This window comes from Myxocyprinus asiaticus, chromosome 17 (assembly GCF_019703515.2).
Source record: "Myxocyprinus asiaticus isolate MX2 ecotype Aquarium Trade chromosome 17, UBuf_Myxa_2, whole genome shotgun sequence".
In the NCBI taxonomy this organism is placed as follows: domain Eukaryota; kingdom Metazoa; phylum Chordata; class Actinopteri; order Cypriniformes; family Catostomidae; genus Myxocyprinus; species Myxocyprinus asiaticus.
Window position 1 is genome coordinate 355,922 of NC_059360.1, and position 22,173 is coordinate 378,094.

The window sequence follows — 22,173 nt, forward strand, 5'->3', positions numbered from 1 at the left end:
AACCCTTTAAAAACCTCTTCAGCTCAGCAGGTCCCAAAGGTGGCACTATGATGCGAAAAATGTTTGTGTTTAAAATGTTCAAGTCTCCAGTACATAAGTCAGGCATATGAGGTATCATTTGAAACTTTTTATAGATAACCATCAATTCTGCATTTATGTTACTTAAAATAACAAAATAAGGCCTGAAAACATTCGTGTTGAAAATCAGTCCCACCTAGTGGTAATGTGGAAGAATTATTAATATGAAAGAAATTACAATTTCAAATAGCACTTAAATGGACAATTATATATCAAATGAAAGCTCTCACTCTCAGGTTAAGCCTACACAATAAAGCAAGACACCTTGATTTCAAACTTTGAACTCTCTGGCAAAGAACCTTCTTCATCTGTGCATTCTCTACCGGTTGGGTATTTCATTGTCCGGGAAAATACATCATGTGTGAATAAACTTGTTTTGTTCCCTCCTTCACCATATATATATATCTCGCAATATCCAATTACATCGGAAACCCCCGGGCTGATGGATCGGTGAATATTCTTGCTTTAGTGATTTTGCATTGAAAATTAAATTATTTAAAAAACGAAAACCTTAAATCAAATACATTTCTAAATTCAAACTGCACTCCAAACGAAACGAAAAAGCAAATAAAATAATGAAGTGATAAAAAAATAATATACATATATATATAAGTAACCACCTTTCCATTTACCGTCAGGCAAGTGTCCGTCTAAACATGCAGGCGGAAAATTACTTACACAAATGAAGACATAAAAACAATTCTAAATGTAAAAATAATAATTATAATGATGATAATAATCACTGAAATATAAATCATGGTTGGAGGTGTTTTTGTATTATTTTATGTTTTAATCACAGATGTATAGGCTGCAGAGTTGCGTTCACAATGAACTGTTCTGTGGAAATAAAGTGAACTGAACTCAAAACATCTTCTGAGCTGAGATGTCTGAGGTCATTTGCAGCACTTATAGACGATACTGTTCTTGCAAAAAACATTTTCAGAAGACCGAAACAAAGAAAGAGCGAGAACCTTTTACATACATGTGTTCCACGAGACTGCACGCCTCCGAACAAACATACATGCACATAGACGGCTTTCCTGTCATCTGTTCTTAATAATATAATAAAGTGTGTTTCTTCAAGCATGTGTCTGTGTGTCTATGGGCAAATTATTTGTAATATTAATTTGATAATAATAATAATAATAATAATAATAATTTAATACATGGGAAAACAAGCCAAATATCATCTTGGCATCATCAAAGGCATCAGCTATTGATCACTCTGACCATCGTCGATCCCCGAGATCATCGTCTGTCGGCACAACCCTAATGTGCATTTCTCTCTATAAATTAACAAAATGTTCAGACAGTCTCCTTGCTGGTTTTTCTGACACATTCAGAATCATTACCGCTTTTGCCAGTGTCGCTGCGGCTTGCTTTTATATTTTAAAGGCTCATTATTACGGTTTAGTATTTCTCTGTAATGTAGAACAGTGTTAGCAATGTTACTTATAACATTCTTTCTCAGCCCTGGAACTCAAACCATTTTCTGATGCCCCCCAAAATATATATATTTAAGTAATTAAATTAATATCATAAATGTGCGACTAGTCGACTAATGGCTTAAATTAACGCCTATTAGTCGACTAGGAAAATCTTTGGTCAGGGACAGCCCTAATATTTTATATCATCTCAGCTTTCTAGTGACACCTAGATTGAGCTTGTAGTCCACTCAGAGGCCGAGATATTCAATGAGATAATGAGGGTGGTGCTTGAACTGAAAATTAGACTGAATGTCTATGGACGAGCACATCTGTGAGGGATAAAATTCATTAGAGCGCCACCTACATTTCAGATCTGTATATTGTGATGGAATGTGATAGATGCTGCCATATTGTGAATAAAATAAGACTTTTTGGAGGGAGATGGAGTGAACAGGACCAGAATTACATGTTTACAAAATTAGGACAACAACAAAAAAGTTTTTTTTCTGAAAAATGAGACAGTTTTTTGTCAGTTAGTCCATAGTATGTGTAAATGGTGAGTTTTTAAATTTGAATGTGAAAAATTGTAGATGGCAGCCCAAAAATCCACCAGAGTTTAAGAGGTTAAAAGGGTAAATAATGGATATTCAACCAATAAATTATTTGTAATGACTTATTGCACAAAACTATCAAAGTCTCACGGCAGGCAAATGTAGAAAGGAAAATGAATTTGTGATATTTGAGTAGTATTTGTAATAGTTGACTAGCTGGTGCAGAACGAGTACTCAATTACACGTGTACATCCCTATCAACATTATGCCACAAATGCTGTCGATTGAGCTTAACTTGTATTGACTCTAGATATTAAATTAGTTGAACATACAAAGAACAGAAACTATTCTCAGTCCCGAGTCTTTTTTTAAAAACAGATTTTTGAGCCGTAATAATTTCACTGTGTTCTTCAAATATCAGGAGACCATGGCAATTATGCTTAGTAGTCCACTGCTGTAGTGACTGTGTTTCAAAGAATTCAGTCTCTTTTCTCTTTTCTAACTAGCTACATAATAGCTAAATGTTCTGCTGGATGTCTATGTCCTTTGTAAAGTGCTTTCATTGCCAACTTTTCATAACATAAACATTCTGCAGTTGAGAAAAGAGTTTTTTCTTAAGAGGATATTGAAGGATCCATATTTTGTTTGTATTTCAGATTATCTTGGTATTGAGCCAACAAATAATATTGCTGTCCACAAATAAGTGACCATTTATAATATGTAATCCCATATATTTCGTTAGTTTAGTTTTAAAGCAGAGGCAGCAGTATCTAACAGACCTACTTTGCTTTATTGCAGAAAGTGGGGTAGCGATTCTCTTTCTCGGATGCAAATGAAACAGTCTGCTCCACTGGTGATATTGTGAGAGAAGCAGACACTGTGTGATGTTCAGAGCTCAGGACACACACCCTCCTCTGTCAGTCCTGGCACTGTATAAACCATCACTACATTTAACTTTAAAAAAAAACACTCATTTTGTGTCGCAGTGTCTAGAGGTCACACGGGTCATGTCTTCCTACCCAAGACCGCACCCAAATCCGCTTTGCCTGTGTTTTTCACGACTCCAAACAGCAGCCATTTCCTGTATCCATGTTTGTTTACATCTGTCATGCAGCTCCCATAACGAAAGGGTGTGTTTCTGTGAGTTTGTGATCAGATCAGACTATTGTCTGTAGCAATTTTCCAAGTTAGTAAGTGTATAGTACTTTGCGTTTTTCAAACCTGTTCCAATTTTAAGTGTAGTCCAGCCTGTAGTAGGGATGGGCATTTTGGTCGTTTTGTCTACTCGAGTACTCTGACTAATTACTTGAGTGCCAGTCGAGGGGCGATTACATGTTCATAACTGTATATATAATAACATGTCTGACAAACATCTATAGCTGCTGCATTGTGTCTTGTTGTTCTAGTGTATCGTCTATTCATTATTATAGGCTGTTATAAAATATGTTACAAAATGTACAAAAGATTGCATAATCAAAATATAATACATCGTATTTTATCATAATGTGAAGATTTGCTGCCCAACTCTGAAAGAATGTGCACAACGCAAGTCTGTCTGTTCTTCCTTCAGGTTACCGTAGTAATCTTAGTAAGCGTGCACCACTTTGTGTCTGAACAGTCTGTTTTCAAATAACAGGAGACGCCATAACCATCGCGTATTTAATATGTGTGTTAAGTTGAAGTTCAGTTTTGAAGACACTGCATTCTGTTCCATCTAGCTGTGCCCTGTCTAGCTGTTTGAAACACTCGCCTACTGTATATGCGTTGAGTCCACTGCTATACGCCTGGTGTGTGTGTGTGTCCCGAAATGTTCGCTCTTGTGAGGAAAGCCGTGATGCTCTGTATTGTTGTTGCTGTGATGATTCATGAAGCGTTCCATTCAACTCGGACAGTCTGAATTTCCACCTTTCAACTGGGGAAAGTGCAACGGAATAACACTTTATTTCAGACTTCTAACTTGGAAACTCGTGCAGAAATCTTCAACTCCCATTTCGTCAAGATGCAGGTGTGTGTTATGTCACTTAGGGCAGGGATGTTTACAGTCAGTGACAAACATTCACTTTTATTAAATAATATCCATTAACGAGCCAAAGTTTTTACATTAAATGATAATAAAACGTGTTTAGTAAATGTTTTGCAGAGACAGGTGTTCAAAACACGGTTAATTACACTGTCTTTGTTCTGATTATCGTAACGATAGCATTGCAGCATCAGTTTGGTTGCTATGAGACGTCTCTGATAATCAATGTACCCCTCAAAACCACAACGTAATCAATCTCAAAATTAAAAATAAGCTCCCTCTTTGACACGTTTGTGTTTAGATGTCAGGTAATTGTCACTGGATTTCGAATTAAGTGAAAAGTTATCATGCATGATCACCATTGATCATCATTTTCATGATCGATTATTGCTGCCACGTCCAAGAAACCAAGTACTCGAGTACTCGTGCCCATCCCCAGCATGTAGTCTAACTGTTTGGCATTAAGCTAAAACATATTTGATCAGGGCATTTATGCTAGAGAACAACCAATGTGTTTGTACAGCTGGTTCAGATACTGGTTATTTTTAGTGTATGCGGAAACGATTGTTAATTTTTGCTAACAATACATGAGGTAAATTTACCTGTGAAAAATGTTGTTTCCTGTTGAATCTCTTTTTGGTAGAGAGAGCTATACAAAATATTGTATTATAGAGTGCAACATTTGGGCTTTGGAAGTAAATATCCCATTAGACAGACCTACTGCGAGCTCTGAGGTTGTTAATAGATAGCATGTGCTTCTGTTGAAGACATCAGTCAATTTTATTATAACTTAATTTTTTATAGTAGCAGAATTCCTGGTGAAGAACTACACTACCCATGATTCTACAGTGCTGTGAAAAAGTATTTGCCCCCATCCTGATTTCTTCTCTTTTTGTGTATGTATATCTCATACTAAATTTCAAAAATTCAAACAAAATCTAACATAAAATAAAGGCAATCTGAGTAAACACAAAATACAGTTTTTAAAATATAATGTTATTTATTGAAGCAAAAAAGTTATCCAATTCCAACTGGGCCTGTGTAAAAAGTATTTGCCCTCTTAGTTACTAGAGATCAGCACGGGCCTTAAAATGAAACCTGACCCGTACACCAGACCGTGTGGCCTGACCCTACCCAGCCCGAACGATACCGTCAGATTTTAAGTCCGAACCCGACCCGAACACAAAATCGCTTACTATCTAATTTCTTCTCCTAGCAAGTACTGTTGCAATAGGCTGTATTTTATGTAAGCATATTGGCAACATTCGTAACAGTACTGAAACAGTAAACACACAGTTTTAACAAGGCACGGCAGCCCCTTAGTACACTAGAGCAGAAGGGGAAAAAAGCATCCCCTCTATGCAGCCTGAACTTGTTTAGAATGTTGAATCTTTGTGACAACTGCACTAAAAAAAATCTAGATGCAGCACAAAGAATGAAAGGGGTGTCAAACTCTCAACGCGTGTTTTTGAAAAATTTAAGTTCTTTTTAACTTGACATGGTGTTTAAAATGTGCCGGTCCAGTGCGAGAAAAAGTGAGATGTGGTGCAAATGTCAAAGACATTCGTCCAACATGTGTTAAAACAGAACAGTGTTGAAAAAATGTTTGGTGTGAATGGCCCCTAACTCGTCTATTCATGTGTGTCTGTGAATGAGAGCACGTGCGCGAAACAAGTTTTGTAAGCCTGTTCATTTTTTCATTAATTACAGACCCAAACCCGAAGTCCTACTTCAAAAACGGCCCCGAACCTGGCCCAAAGCCCATCAGGTTCTCGGGTCCTGTCGGGCCCGGGTCAGGTTGCAGACTTCTATTAGTTACTAAATCCCCAAATCTATGAAACTGCATTCATAACGGGGTTCAGCTGGGATAGACACACCCAGACCTGATTACTGCCAGCCCTGTTCAATCAAATCAACACCTAAATACAACTTTTTCAGTAGCATGAAGTTGGCTAAAATTTCTCACCCAGTAGCACACTATGCCAAGGTCGAAAGAAATTCCAGAAATGATGAGGAAAAAGGTGATTGAAATACATCAGTTTGGGAAGGGTTACAAAGCTGTTTCAAAGGCTCTGGGACTCCAAAGAACCACAGTGAGAGCCATTATCTCCAAATGGAGAAAACTTGGCACAGTAGTGAACCTTCCCAGAAGTGGCCGGCCTTCCAAAATTCCTCCAAGAGCACAGCGACGACTCATCCAGGAAGACACAAAAAAGCCAAGGACAACATCCAAGGAACTGTAGGCCTCTCTCGCATCAATAAAGGTCACTGTTCATGACTCCACTATCAGAAAGACACTGGCCAAAAATGCCATCCATGGAAGAGTGGCGAGGCGGAAACCACTGCTAACCCAGAAGAACATTAAGACTTGTCTGAATTTTGCCAAAACACACCTTGATGATCCTCAAAGCTTTTGGGTTGAAAGTGGAACTGTTGGGAAGACAGGAGTCCCATTACATCTGGTTTAAATCAAACACAGAATTCCACAAAAAGGACATCATACCTACGGTCAAGCATGGTGGTGGTAGTGTGATGGTATGGGGATGCTTTGCTGCTTCAGGGCCAGGGCGACTTGCAATAATTTAGGGAAACATGAATTCTGCTCTCTACCAGAAAATCCTAAAGGATTTTCTCATCAGTCTGTTAGTAGAAGCTCAAGCACAACTGGATTATGCAGCATGAGAATGAGTAAGTTCACCTCTGAATGGTTCAAAAGAAGCTAAATTATAGTTTTGGAGTGGCCTAGTCAAAGTCTTGACTTGAACCTGATTGAAATGCTGTGGCAGGACCTTAAACGGACAGTTCATGCTCGAAAACCCTCCAATGTGTCTGAACTAAAGCAGTTGTGCAAAGAAGAGTGGGCCACAATTCCCCCACAGCGTTGTGAAAGACTGATCTCCAGTTATCGGAAGCGTTTGGTTGCAGTTGTTGCTGCTAAAGGTGGCACAACCAGCTATTAAATTTAAGGGGGCAGTCAGTTTTTCACATAGGTGATATAGGTGTTGGATAACTTTTTTGCTTCAATAAAAAAATATATAAATTTGAAAACTGTATTTTGTGTTTACTCAGGTTGCCATTGTTTTGTTATATCTCGTTTGAAGATTTAAAACAATTTAGTATGAAAAGTACACAATATGTAATGTATATGATATTAGGGCTAATTATATGAAAAATAATGCATTAAGTCATCCTAACCGTGTCATGTAAATTCTGTAATAAGTTAGGGTGTGAATCTTTGGGTTGAAAATGAATCAATTCGATTCATGATTCATACGTTTTCAATTAGATTCAAAACTATTTTTTGAAAATTCAGAACGATTCGATCCACAATGAAATTCGATTAACGATTTGATTCTGCCTTTTTTTAAATGCATTTACAGGATTCTTAAAATACTTCCCCTAGTGTGTCTTAGGCAAGGAAAAGACAAAATACTGTAAAGGTGCCGTAAGCGACTTTTTCATGGAGAGGTATGCACACATTTATACTACTCCCTGAAAGATATTGTGAGATATCTCACCAGTCTCTGTGACAGCTCTAGACTCTGTAAACAGTAAACAAAAATGTGTCCGCGACCCACGGACAGTGACACTTTCTGCCTGTCAATCATTTTGCACGTTAAAATGTAGACAACTGACTTGCTGCCTAATCAGTTAACGTCTTAACTGACAGCGTTTTTGAATGGAACTCTTTCCTATTAACATTTTTATTGATTCATAAACATATAACAAAATAAAAAACACAACATACTGTATATACATTGAATCAACATTTAACCCCCAGTACCCCTCCCCAATCACCAACCCCCAACAAACACCCATGTGGTCACAAATAGATTCACATACACAAAAAAAAACAAAAAAACAAAAAAAAAAAACATAATAATCGTATATAATTAAAACTAAACAGCTCTCTCCACAGCCCCTCCCTGAGAGTCCCCCAAAAACACCAAGTAATTGCCCCACTTCCTGTCAAACAAATTCTGAACCCCCAGCCTTCTGCTTGACATCTCCTCAAAAGCAGCCACCCTCCCCATCTCCGCACACCACTCTGGAAATGAGGATGCTCCATCTGACTTCCATCCCCTTAAAATAATTTGCCTGCCAACCATAATGCTGGTCAGAACCCAATTTTTTATGTGTTTATCCCCAAAATGTATGACCGCCCCATTGCCCAAAATACAGAGTCTGTGGCAGAGTGAAATTTGAGTGCCCAAACCATCACACAAAAAACTCTGAACCTTTAACCAAAATTCCACGCTTACCATTCCAAATGAAGGACTTCGCTATGCTTACAAATTACTTGAAGTAAGAGAGGGGGACATCTACAGGGAGAGATTGTAACAGGTAGTTAAATTTTGGAATACAATTCATTTTAATAACATTAACCTTCCCAATCATAGATAAAGGTAATGAAGCCCACCTGCCCACATTGCTCACAAAACCTTTTTTGTTAAGGGGTCAAAATTAACTCAATTCCCAAATACTTAATTCCCTGTTTGGGCCACTGGAAGGTTACTGGGCAGTACGCTGTCAGAGCCAAAGCTTCGGATTTAGACCAATTGACTCTGTATCCCGAGAATTTGAAAAGGAATTAATAATTCTGTGCAGGCAAGGCATAGATCTAATGGGGTCGGAGACGAATAATAAAATATCATCTGCGTAAAGCAAAAGCTTATGCACCACACCTCCCGCCACCACCCCTGGGAAATCATCTTCCCTTCTTATCATGGCTGCTAATGTTTCCAGGGCAAGACAGAACAATAATGGGGAAAGAGGGCAACCCTGCCGGGTGCCCCTATCCAGAGTTAAATAATCTGAAATTAATCCATTTGTTTGTACCGCCGCTACCGGGTGTCTGTAAAGTAACTTAATCCATCCAATAAAAGTATTCCCCATATATTTCCAAAACCTTAAAAAGATAATCCCATTCTACCATATCAAACGCCTTTTCGGCGTCAAGTGAGATGGCAGCGACCAGAGTCTGATCATTCGCCACTGACCACATGATATTGATGAAACGCCTAATGTTATCAGAAGAGCTACAGCCCCGAATAAACCCCACCTGATCTGTATGTATGAGAGATGTCATAGCTTTACTTAATCGATTAGCCAAACTTTTTGACAATATTTTAACATCTAGCTGGATCAGGGAAATTGGACGGTAACTTTTACACTTGCTTGGATCTTTGTCTTTTTTAAGAATTAGATTGATCCAGGCTTGCGTCATGGTTGGCAGAAGCTTTCCATTTTTTAATGATTCAGTATAAATTTCTAGCAAATGCGGAGCCAGTTCTGTAGCATAAGATCTAAAAAAACTCAGCAGCAAAGCCATCTGGCCCCGGAGACTTGCCTGTAAGCAAGGCCTTAATTACCTTGCCAAGCTCCTCCAAGGTTATCTCAGAATCAAGAGAATGTTTTTGCTTAGTCATCAGTTTAGGGAGTTCTAAAGGTTCCACAAAATTTATAATATCCTCATCAGTAGACGAAGAAGTGGAACTATAGAGATCAAGATAGAATTCTTTAAAAGTATTATTAATATCAATGGCCGAGGTAAAAATTTCACCACCAGCAGATTTCACTGAGGGAATGATAGAAAAAGACTCTTTCTGCTTTATATATCTAGCCAAAATCTTCCTTTCTTTGTCCACCGACTTGCCCTGAATAGCAAAAACTCCACCTTCTGCTACAAAATAGTATTATATCTGTATTTCAATCAGGTCAATTCTCTGAGGCCATCAGGCGACATGCTGCGCTTTGCCTCGGCACTTTTAATATTCCCTTCCAACTCCACGAGTTCTCGTGCTTTGGATTTTTTGATGAATGAGGCATACTGTATGATCTGACCCCTAAGAACCGCCTTAAGTGCCTCCCAAGCCACGCCCACAGAGGATACTGAGGACCAGTTGGTCTCCATATAAACACAGATTTCAGCCTTTAACATTTGTTGGAAATCAGGATTTTGCAAAAGGGATACATTAAAGTGCCAACTATATGATTTCCTTTTCTCCATATGTGGCAAAACCTCTAAACACACCAGGGCATGATCTAAGACTAAGATGTGTCCAACTGAGCAATCAACAACAGATGAAATGACGGACTTTTGCTTCACTATGATCAAGGACTCAAGGGGAGACGAGAGTCCATCAATAGATAAAAGTCTCCTCCCAATATTATATCATGAGGGGTGTCAGCAGCTTGCAACATCCCTTCAAGATCTATAAAAAAGCCCTGATCATCAGCGTTAGGTGCGTAATATTAGCCAAAATCAACCTTTGCCCCTGAATTTCTGCTAAAACAATAATTACTCTTCCTAATTTATCTTTACTCTGTTTGAGACATTTGAATTGTAGATGTTTACTTATCAATGTAATGACTCCCCTGCTCTTACTTGAGCTAGCACTAAAGAAAACATGTCCACCCCATATCTTCCCAAATTTTTCAGCTTCCTGTGGGGAAAGATGCGTTTCTTGAAGAAACACTATATAATATTTCTTTTGTTTTAAGAAAAGAAATAACCTTCCTTCTTTTTATGGGGTGCCCCAACCCATTCACATTCCACGTGGATAGAGACAATCCACTCATATTAACTTTTGACATTTTGACATATTAGAAAAAATAGATTGTGTGTCAAAAACAAAATTATAAAGACCACATTCCAGCATTAGTACAATAATCAAACCCCGAACTTCCCCCAGAACCAAACAAACAGAAAAAAGAAAAATGTGTGCATTAACCCCGCGCACGACAGCGCCAACCGGCGTCCATCCCTCAAAACTCAAATAGCCCATGTACGCCTATGAGAGCCCCCGCGACAACTTTGCCATCAGATTGCTCAAGTCCAGTGTTTCTATACAGATTTTGTGGGCCAGAATTACATAACAGAAGGAAATCTATAAAACAAACTCCAGCCAATAGGCAGATTAAACACAAAGAACGTGTAGATTCATCTGCATAACTGTCCCTAAGGTGTGTTCCTCCACAAAACAAAATCCAGCCTCTAGCGGAACCAGCACACACACACACTTACACACACACACACACACACACACAAAAAGCCATTCAGTTTCCTCGGACAGTCAAATGAATGTTCAATGAGCCTGCAGTTACATGAGTGCAGCAGATAACCTGATCCTTCCAGTGTCCTGCAAAAAATACTCCACAAAACAAACTCCAGCCAATAGGATGCACAAGCACAAATAACCTGCAGATTCATCCACAAATTGTCCCGAAGGAGTTTCTGCTACACAAAACAAACTCCAGCCGCTAGTCGGAACCAGCACAAAAAGAAACAAAAAGGGCACCCTGTTTCCATGAACAGTCAAGTGAATGTTCAGTGAGTCAGGTCCACCTGGCTGCAAAGCGAGTGCCACACAATGACTTACTCATTCCATTGACTTTATGAAGGACATTGCTTGCTGTGGGCATGTAAATATTTTGCGGCTAGCCTTAGAATCTGTTCTCAATTTGGCCTTTGTTACGATTTGATTACGATTTATCTCTAGAACAATCTGTTGGCCAAAAGTTCTCTGAAAAACTCTTTTTCATGTTCACGTATCATCCCCTAAAATAAACACTCGACAACAACTGTTTAAATCTTTGATTTCAGAATGAGCTTGAAGTCTTTCACATCCTTTGCTGTAAACTAAATTAGCAGTGATGAAAGTCACCTATTTAAAGAGTTCGAGAGTGCTTATTTCCAGTTCTTAGAATTGCACAATGTTCTGTGTGTGTGTGAATTGGGCAGAATGGATGTTGGTTGATATCTTACATGTAATCTTGCTTGATATTTGATATGTGAAGGAAATGAGAATGGCTGGAGCAGCACTTTCCTCTTTAAAAGAAGGATATAGCGTGGTCTGTTTTGTCCTGTGTTGTGTGGCGTGACAGTTGTGTGATATAGTTGTTAAGGATCTGCGCTTGTAACCGAGAAGTATCCAGTTTGTTCTTCAACTATCAGCACCTCTGATCGCTCTGGAGGGACTGAAATTGGAAGTCTAGTCAGTGTTTTTCACAATACAAATCATAAAACCCCACAGTGAGTCAAAGTCTCACTCCCTGAGATGTTTCAGTAGATGAGGAAGTGAGACTCAAATAGATGAGCAGCTGACAGTTAAAAAGTATATGAATTGGGGATGCCAATTTAACGTGTTAGACAGCACAAGATGAGAACACGTTCTTGCATTCAAACACAGCTGGACAGAGCACAATAACGAATGCAGGCATCTTGAGATGTGTTTTTCTAGGTTTCTAACTATTGTAGGGCTTTACTACAATACGATCACGTTTCTCTCTTGTTGATTTCACAAAGTCTGCGAACAAGAAAATGTTGTGGTTCTTCCAAGAAAACCTTCCTTTGCCTCGCGTAACACGAGACCTTTATCGGATGATCTCAGAAATTTGGCCAGAATTGATTGGGACCTGTCTCCCTCAGCGGATCTCCGAGCCGGAACCCTGTGAGCTCGCTCGATTTCCAGCTTATGGCCTGTTATGTCGAGTAGACTCTGAAAGAACTTGTCCAGAAATTCCACCATATTCAAACCCTCTGCTCGCTCAGGAACTCCAACAATTCGGACGTTGTTTCGCTGGTTATGATCCTCAAGGTCTTCCAACTTTTCCCAGATGCACTCCGTCTTGGTTGCTAGCGGGTTAGCAGCTAATTCCCTCTCCGATGACTCCAGATAATCGGTCCGTTTCTCAACATCCGACACTCTTGTAACCAAGTCAAGTGGTTTCGTCAACATGGCAGTGATCGATCGATGTATTACAGCAAGATCCTCCAAGTCAGAAACGACCTTCGTCAGCATTGCCGTCATGCTTGACAGTTGACGCTGAATCTTTTCCACTGCACCATCCAAATTGAGTCCCTGACTCGAGGCCTCCGGAGGGGCTTCAGCTTGAGCACATAAGTGCCTTTTAATGTCTCCAGAGCCTGAAGATTTTGAATTCTTTGACATATTGTCTTCCTAGAACAGTTAAGAATCAGGGTGTATCGAATCTTACCAGTTTATGACAAAAAAAAGTATTAAAACCAGCAAAGTGCGTAGAGCTCGCCGTTCACATGTCTGAACCTTGCATGCCATCACGTGACTTGGATGAATGGAACTCTTAAAGAAACTGGTCTCAGTACAGTTTAAAAGCACCTTATTTTTATCCTACCTCTGTATACAGCCTCCGTAGGCAGCATTTTCCAGTTTTATGACTCAGCCAATGAGTTGCCAATTAGCCAATACAATGCTTTGAGCACGATCCACTCGAGACAACAGCGCGAGCTGTCAATTACTTATGTGATAGTCATGGTCGTCCTGAGGAGAGATCAGACACAAGGTGCTTGAAAGCTGTTCAGAAAAAGTTTTGAGAGTTACGGACGGAACTGAGAGTGGATGTGATCGCGTGAAGGGTGACAGAAGAGTTCAGTGTGCACCTGTGAAGGGAGAGCTATGAGGCCGCGCACCTAGAGAATGACGCTGCACATGTCTCCATTAAAAAACACTTGTAACTTATTAAATATTTGTATATTTTAAAATATTGTACACTGTTTAGTCAAATTTCTCATAGTTGACTCTACCTATTAAACATAAAAATGACAAACATCAGCTTTAGAAGTGACGTTGAGATGTGAATGAAAGCAACAGTATTTGTGCTCAATATAATGCTGTGTGTGTTTAATGTGTTTTTGTGTGTGCAGTGAGAGTTACGCGCTAGTGAGAGCGGTGGTGATGACACGAGATGACTCAAGCGGCGGGTGGCTTCCTCTGGGCGGCGGCGGTCTCAGCTGCGTCACCGTACACAGAGTCAGTCGACCGGATACTGACGGCACCAACTCGCCAGAGCACCTCATCCACGGAGAACGGCTCAAAGACAAAACGGTAATGACAACATTGGAACAAGCACAGCCATGTTTGATAGACAGCAGGATGACATCATTACCGCATACGGTCACAGGAAGTAGTTGTTTGGCGCTCTTAAAATAGAAGGCTAGTGTGTGATGCGAGATGATGATGTCATCAGTGAGGAGCTCAAAGCACTGACACACAGAACGTGAGATCATTTTACATTGAAGATTTATAAAACATAATGCTTGTTTTTACTTTCAACAGCATACAGGTCACATAAAAACACTTTGGATATAAATACATAATTTAGTTCATATTTATATCCCGTCCATCTGAAATAAAATTATTTAATCAAACTGAAGCCCCCACTCCCGCACTGTGACACACTCTCCATACACTCTCAAACTACTTTTATATCTGATTATTTTGCAATATCAATTTATTAGCAACCACTTTTAGTCATTAGTTGTATATTTTTCCACCTTTTTTAATTCAGTTGTGTCATTTGCAATGCTTCATGGGATTGTAGTTCATTCCTCATTAATGACGTTAAATACACAGTCTTGTACTTTTATCTTTTTGTCTGATTTTTGAATACTATTTTGCTTCAAATCAAAGTTTTATAGTGTTGTGATTCACCTCTGGTTGGTTTGGTTCTTGGCTTACAACTCTTTATAAAGAATTGTATAAAATAACTTTAAAAAATGACTGGAAAAAATACTTCTGGAACCAAGACGGCTGAAAAAATGGGTGGCCATGTTTGTGTTCTCTAATAGAGTTGTGTAATCTGAGCTGTTTTGTCATTAGGTGGTGCTGGAGTGCAGTATAAAAAAGGATTTGGTGTATAATAAAGTGAACCCGATCTTCCACCACTGGAGGATTGACAACAAGAAGTTTGGACTGACCTTCCAGAGTCCAGCAGACGCCAGAGCCTTCGACAGAGGAATACGGCGAGCCATGGAGGACATTACACAAGGTGAGCCTCCTCTATTCGTGTCTCATCATGACATCATCAGCTCTCTGAGCCCCCTGAATGGATCCTTCATCCAAGAAGAAATACAATCATTGTTACGATTTATCCTAGAACAATCTGTTGGCCAAAAGTTCTCTGAAAAACTCTTTTTCATGTTCACGTATCATCCCCTAAAATAAACACTCGACAACAACTGTTTAAATCTTTGATTTCAGAATGAGCTTGAAGTCTTTCACATCCTTTGCTGTAAACTAAATTAGCAGTGATGAAAGTCACCTATTTAAAGAGTTCGAGAGTGCTTATTTCCAGTTCTTAGAATTGCACAATGTTCTGTGTGTGTGTGAATTGGGCAGAATGGATGTTGGTTGATATCTTACATGTAATCTTGCTTGATATGTGATATGTGAAGGAAATGAGAATGGCTGGAGCAGCACTTTCCTCTTTAAAAGAAGGATATAGCGTGGTCTGTTTTGTCCTGTGTTGTGTGGTGTGACAGTTGTGTGATATAGTTGTTAAGGATCTGCGCTTGTAACCGAGAAGTATCCAGTTTGTTCTTCAACTATCAGCACCTCTGATCGCTCTGGAGGGACTGAAATTGGAAGTCTAGTCAGTGTTTTTCACAATACAAATCATAAAAACCCACAGTGAGTCAAAGTCTCACTCCCTGAGATGTTTCAGTAGATGAGGAAGTGAGACTCAAATAGATGAGCAGCTGACAGTTAAAAAGTATATGAATTGGGGATGTCAATTTAACGTGTTAGACAGCACAAGATGAGAACACGTTCTTGCATTCAAACACAGCTGGACAGAGCACAATAACGAATGCAGGCATCTTGAGATGTGTTTTTCTAGGTTTCTAACTATTGTAGGGCTTTACTGGTTGTTTAGATCAGTGTTACTATCAGAAATAATTAATAATTATTTATTTAGTTATTAATTAATATTTTAATTAATTAATTGAATCTAACTCATTAAAACCTCATATGGGGCTCCAGTAAATATAGTGTGCTACGTTTAGGAGCGGGTTTGGTTATTAGCAATAATTAATAATTATCAAAGATAATTATTAATTATCAAAATCAATAGAACATTGATGAGAATCAATGTTAGCTTTTTTAATCCTTTAAATCAACAATTATCAAAGATAATCGTTAATTGTTAACATCGATGAAACATTAATTAAAATGAACACTAGCTTATTGATCATTCAAATTCAACAATCATCAAAGATAATTATCAATTATCAAAAATCAATAGAATATTAATAAGGATTAACAGTGACGGGGCACCACCCTGGAATTAGGGACTAATAACCAGATAGTATAACAGTCTCAATATTAGATTGTTTTCTCAGGAAAATTGACATCTGAAGAATATTGATTTTCGGGAAAAAAAACAATGAATGAAGGCTTGAATCCGAGCACTGACATCCAGTCAGCATGACACAGGTGTATGCAAAACAAACCAAAACACTTCTCTTTGTAATATAAACAAAGTTTATTTATGCAGTAATATCAATTAATAATTAATACAATGCAGTCAATAAACTTCCGACTTACAACTACAAACTAAACAGTGATATGATTAGATATGGAAACCAAAGTAATCCTATAACACATGAGGGTGTGTGTGTGTGTGTGTGTGAGAGAGAGTGTGTGTGTGTGTGTGTGTGTGTGTGTGTGTAAGGAGGGACAAGCACAAAATGGCGGACGTGACTCTCGTGGAGAGTATGTCACACGAGACTTCCGGCCAGGGAATATGACCGCGAATGTGGGCGGAGAGAAACCAGTCAATGGCGTCTACCAGTTACCGCGTGTATCAGCTTGTACGATAGCTTAGGGACAAAGCTGAGCTTTATCACAAAGCTATCTATTAGCCAAAAAATGTGGCCGAGAATGTTTGTGAGGGATCGCACACGCGCGCTCGTGTGTGTGTGTGGTTAGTAGGACAGAGAGAGAGAATTAAGTGATGGCCCCAAAGCCGATTTCGCGATCGTGGGAGAGAAAGCAGCTGTTAGTTTATCACTCAGAGACGCGGTGGACGGCTCATAAACAGTCCCGCATTCTTTGATTCTTTAATGGATAAACTCAGTTTGCCGGTCTCACCCGCAATGGCGAAATTGCACAACAATCCAATTTGGTTGGACCACAATACAGCAAATCAAATTCGTGATAATTAATACCCTGAGTATTAATAATGAGCGGACATGGCGGTCCGTAAACTGAACAAGCAAAAACCTTGATACACAAGAATAACACACTATAATATTCTATCTCTGCCCAGACGTAAACCTCTTACTTGAATCGCATGAGGATGCAGGTGGAATGTGTGTTCATCCGTCCTTTAACTCAGACTCGGTTCCTCGAGGCTTGGGTGATGACGGGAGGCCGTTTCCTCGTTCTGTCAGCGGCCGGTACAGCTGCTGATTCTCGGCGGGCTGGCGGAGAAATCAGAAACGTCGACTTGATTGAAGATGGAAGAGAAATCTTTAATCTCTTCACTTCTGCAGGCAAACAGATGAAGATGCGGATTGCCGGCGGTCTCCTTCGGATCCGTTAGAGTGTTCGGTTGAACACAGAGTAATCTCAACTCGTCTAGCGAGATAGAGATTGTATGGCCACAGTTTCAAGTCGGACGTTACTTCCTTGTGCCACGAGACTGCACCTGAGAGCAGCGATGAGCTGCATCTATACAGGGCGAGCAAAGTTGCTGGAAGCAAATCCCAGAAGCATTTCAGAGGTATTTCTACTCCTGATGATGTCATGGATGAGGTGCTTTCTGTCGTGTGCCTCATCCAATAGGAGTTGAGAGTTTGATCCTTTAGTGAGCAAGGCTTCATGGGATTTGTAGTCTGTTTTGGACTCCCTTTGTTTGATTTTGGCACGGTTTTTATCAGTAAGATTTACGACTTGGTATGTGGGGGCCTGAGTTAGGTTTTACGACTGTGTTAGGCCTGCCTTTGTCTTCTATCTGAATACATGAGGCCCAGCATTCCCCCCTTTAGTCTGAAGAGTTGGTTGTTGTCCAGCATCTTTAGAGCAACTGAAGGGCCGAACAGTTCTTGTCGATTCACAGTAACTTGTGGGTTACGCCATCCATGTATTCCTGATAGGAAAGAAAACGGTTGCACAGTCCATACAGTTCATTAGAGTTCACAGAGGCTTTATCGTCTGGACAGAGATTGAGGCACATCTGGGTATAGAACTTCTAGCTAAATCTAAAACTACATTCATCACACATAAACATTTCAAGTTATTGGAAGGCACAGTATTAACCGTAACACAATCCTTCGTTGTTCTTTGGTCATAACACAAAATCAAATTAGAACCTGACATTGGTTACTAGGAACAAAATGTTAGAGGAAAGGAGGGTTAAAGGTTAAAAGGCTTATCCTTGGAAATGATTGGGGTTAACCTGTGGGATGGGCTCAGACTGGTGTGTAAAATGCGGCTGTACGAGGAGTGAGTCCAGTCTGGCCTGTAGGTGTTGAATGTACCTGTACATGGCGTGTGCAATAATTGCGATGATCCAACCACTAAGGAGGAGCCAGAGGGCAACCAAACTGATAGGGTGTTCTCTGTAAGATGACGATCTGCTTCGGTGACTAGGAAATATAGTGGTCAAGCCAGTCGGTTTGAGACTGAACTTCACTAATTTCATCCTTTCAGCCTGAAGCTGCTGTCGAAGGGTGTCATCAACAGTGAGGCTGTGACCTCTAAATGCGTCCATGATCTCAATTTCTACGTCATTTTGTCGACATTGAGATGATGGAGGACAATATCGTCAATGTGCACGGTGGCTCCTTGGGGAACCATTAAGAACACCGTTTGGTTTGGTAGCCTTAGTTTAGTGGCTGTATCATGGCGGTTGTATGACATTGGGACTTCGGTGGCTGGTGTGTTAACGAGCCAGCGATTGCCTGCTCGCTCTATCCTTGTCTCTGTTCCTTCATCTTTGATGGACATGCTACCATGACACTTGTTCAGGGAGGTATTTAGTCACCTCTCTAACAAAGGGGTTGTGTTTGGACAAACCCAATGAATGTCCTTTGTCTTGGTACACATGTTAAGGTTAGGGATAAGGTAGAGCGAGGGGTCCTCATCATGGTAGGCGAGTGTTGGTGGTGTTTTGAGGTGAATGTGTGCATTACCTCTCTGAAAACCAACATTAAATACGGACTTTAGTCTATATATATTCTGCCTATGACGGTAGATTGAGGATAAATCCTATTTTGAGGTTTTGAGGATTTACATGGATTGGAATTTCAATGCCAAAAGTATATGCCAGGTGTATCTGTGAAGGTTGCACAATGGAGATAGTAGCAGACCTAAGGATTTGTTCGACAAGGTCTAGGGAGACCAGGTAAGCTGGAATCCTTCCATCACTCAGACTGTTGACTGAGGAGCTAATTTCCCTGAGGTCCTGCATTAGATCTCTAACGATACATGCATAAGTTGTTTTCTCTGACAAAGTCCCTAAAACCTGCAAAGTGTTATTGATAAGAACAGAGTGCAAATTTACAGTGACTATAGTACCCTGAAGGGTTTTATTTAGGCCCTGTAATTGTTCTTATTGGAGTCGTCGTCTCTGCTGGATTTTTGGACAATGGCGACTTGTCCATCTGAAGCTGGCGAACTGTTTTCTGGACCAAGTGGTTTTGGTATGTCAACCTGAGCCCACGTGTCCACGACGGCAGTCAATGAGCGGAGCCAATCAGTTCAGTAGGTCCTGGCCAACTAACAGTGGTTCCGCATTAATGGGACATATGTAAACAGGGTCTATTAGCATCATCCCTTGAAAGGTGTCAATCCAGGCCCGTTTTGTGATAGACGACCTATCTTGCGTGTAGCTTGTGATGCTTACGTTGCAGGTCTCTGTCTATAATGGTTTGCCAAGGGAGAGCTTTGCTCTAGCCACTTCTGCGAAGGTGTTGGAACCCATTAGACTATTTCGGAACTGGTGTCGAGTAGTGCCTGGGCGCTGAATTACCCATATGTCAGGCGTTGCCCTAACGGTACAGATCGCCCAAGAAGGTCAGAAAAGGAGGGTGTGGCATGTTAGGAGTGACTGCTTTGGGGAGCAACTTGGACCCTGTTCCCCTTTTCCCGACCTACAAAGTAAACTTTGGCATTAACGGGAGGGGGTACATCGTCTAGTCATACTGACGAGGTTTCAGCGGCGTGTTCCTTTGAGGAGGTCGGCGGACCTGGTGAACAACGGAGCACGTCAAGCTTCGTTAATAACTCAGTCAAGCGTCTCCTTATATCCTCCATTTCCTCTCTCAAATCTTGTTCTCTGAGGGGATTTGAAACCTTGCCTACCCACTCACCTTCTTGTTTGGGTTTTCGTTCGAACCGCGCATTTCCTTTCGGCCGGCGAACGTTTTGTTGTTTAGGCCTGCCGTGACCCTGGGGGTGTGTCTGGTTACCACCCCCCTGGTTCTGTTGCCTACCCTGCTGGCGGGGTGAACGGCGCCTCTGGGGTCCTGTTCTAGCATTCACCTTAACGCGAGGCATTTAGTTGCCTTCAAGCGCTAGGTCTGCATATTCTGAGGCTTGGATCCCCAGGGATCTGGCGTCGCCTTCGTGCCCTCGGGCAGGGCGCACGCATGTCTCCCATGCCAGTTGCGTGTACCTTCTGATTTTCTGCAAGGTGGGGTTACCCATTCTGCAGTGCATTGTGACGGCATATCACACGCACTCGTGGAGGTTGTGAAGGAAGAGAGACTTGAAAGCTCGTTCCTCCTCCAGACCTGGTGCGTTTCTTTCTTGGAAGTACGTGGTTCTCAGGCGTCTATAATACTCACGCGGAGGCTCGTGCCTCTTCTGGGTGATGGCGAAAGCAGCTATGGTAGCGGAGGCTTCGTTGATATACAGCGAATACTCCTCGCATAGGGCTTTACACAGAGCTGAGTAGCGGTTTCGTATACCAGTCGGTAGCGTTTCCATGAATGCATGGACACTCCTTACCGTGGTCTTCCATATAAGCTTGAGTTTTTCACGCGACGAAGCATAAGGCAAATCAACCAGGCAGTGCTAAATTTCCCTAAGATAACTGTCGATGTTTGAATCTCGATTACTTGGGTCAAAGCACTCTATGTCCCCTGCGAGGGATTTGAGTTGTCGGATGCTCAAGCGTTGGTGTCGGTATGACCACGGGTTGTCCGAGTCATCCGAAACACCATAGTCACTCGGATCGCTATAGCGATGAGGACGACTTCCTCCCCTTCATGGTGGGGAAGGAGTCCAGTCGACGCGTGGGGGTGGACCACGGTTTGCGTACAGCTCCCTGGCTAATGGGATCTTCGAGCCGCTTACACCACTCTGGGCTTGAAAATAATCGTCCCCCCTCCGTGGTGTGGAATCAGTCGGTTTGAAACGCAAGGTGGCGTGACTGAAAACTGACTGTGGAGGGCAACTGTAAGGAGGGGCACCTGCATCCAACCAGCGGGCCACTGGAGGAGCTTGAAAGGTGTCTTGGAGGACAAAGTCAGAGACTGTACCACTAGGGGCAGTTCGGCTCCTAGCGTGTGTCCCTAGGTTTCTCAGGCGCACATTTCTATGCGTAGCGCTAAAGAGGGGGCTCTCTTCTATGTCAGATGTTGTACTGTGCGTTTCAGCTGCACTTACCTGATCTGACTCTACTCTTATCTGAGCAGCTTGAAGCTGCCTACGCAGGGTTTCGTTTTCCTCCTGCATCCGGGCATTATCTTCCTGTGCCTGGACTTTCTCAGCTTGGGTGCACCTAATTTCTTGGTGCAGGCTGAGATTTTCCTTCTGCACAGCTTGGTAGCTGCTCTGCAGCTGGGCTGCAGTTTGCAGTTGGGTTCTGCGGTGATGAAGAAGGAACATCTGGCCCACTAAGTCCAGGATTGTGCGCATTGGCTTCCCGACCGGGTTGTTGACATAATCAACTAGTTCCTGCAATGCTTCATCACAACGACTAATATTGTAGCCGTTAAGGTTCTCTCACTCCTCTATGGAGAGACGGAGGACAGCAGCGACCACATCTTGCAGCGCTGGGTGACTGACCTCTGTGGAGCTTCAGCTCCAGTCATGCGGGGCGATTGGTGACTCATTTTACTGGGGCAGTAAAAATTCTTGCGACACAGTAGCTCTGATAGCTTGTTGTTTTACAGTTGCTATAATGCTGACACGAACGCACAGGTGAGAGGCTTCGACCTGTGGCTTACGGGCTACTGTTATGTAATGGCAAATTTCACTGCGTTCTCTCTTTGGTGGACATCAATGAAGTGACGTGGCACCTCTCTGTAACATTTAGATGAAAGCAT

General features: G+C 41.2%; 1 protein-coding gene across 1 annotated transcript in view; it reads left to right on the plus strand.

The window, feature by feature from the left end:
• The window catches only part of spred1 (sprouty related EVH1 domain containing 1), a 71,215-nt gene that overhangs the window by 26,937 nt on the left and 22,105 nt on the right, over positions 1 to 22,173 (plus strand). The window contains exons 2-3 of the mRNA XM_051723240.1: positions 13,762 to 13,942; positions 14,717 to 14,885. Of these exons, the coding sequence (XP_051579200.1) occupies positions 13,762 to 13,942; positions 14,717 to 14,885 (350 nt within the window). The remainder of the gene's footprint in view (positions 1 to 13,761; positions 13,943 to 14,716; positions 14,886 to 22,173) is intronic.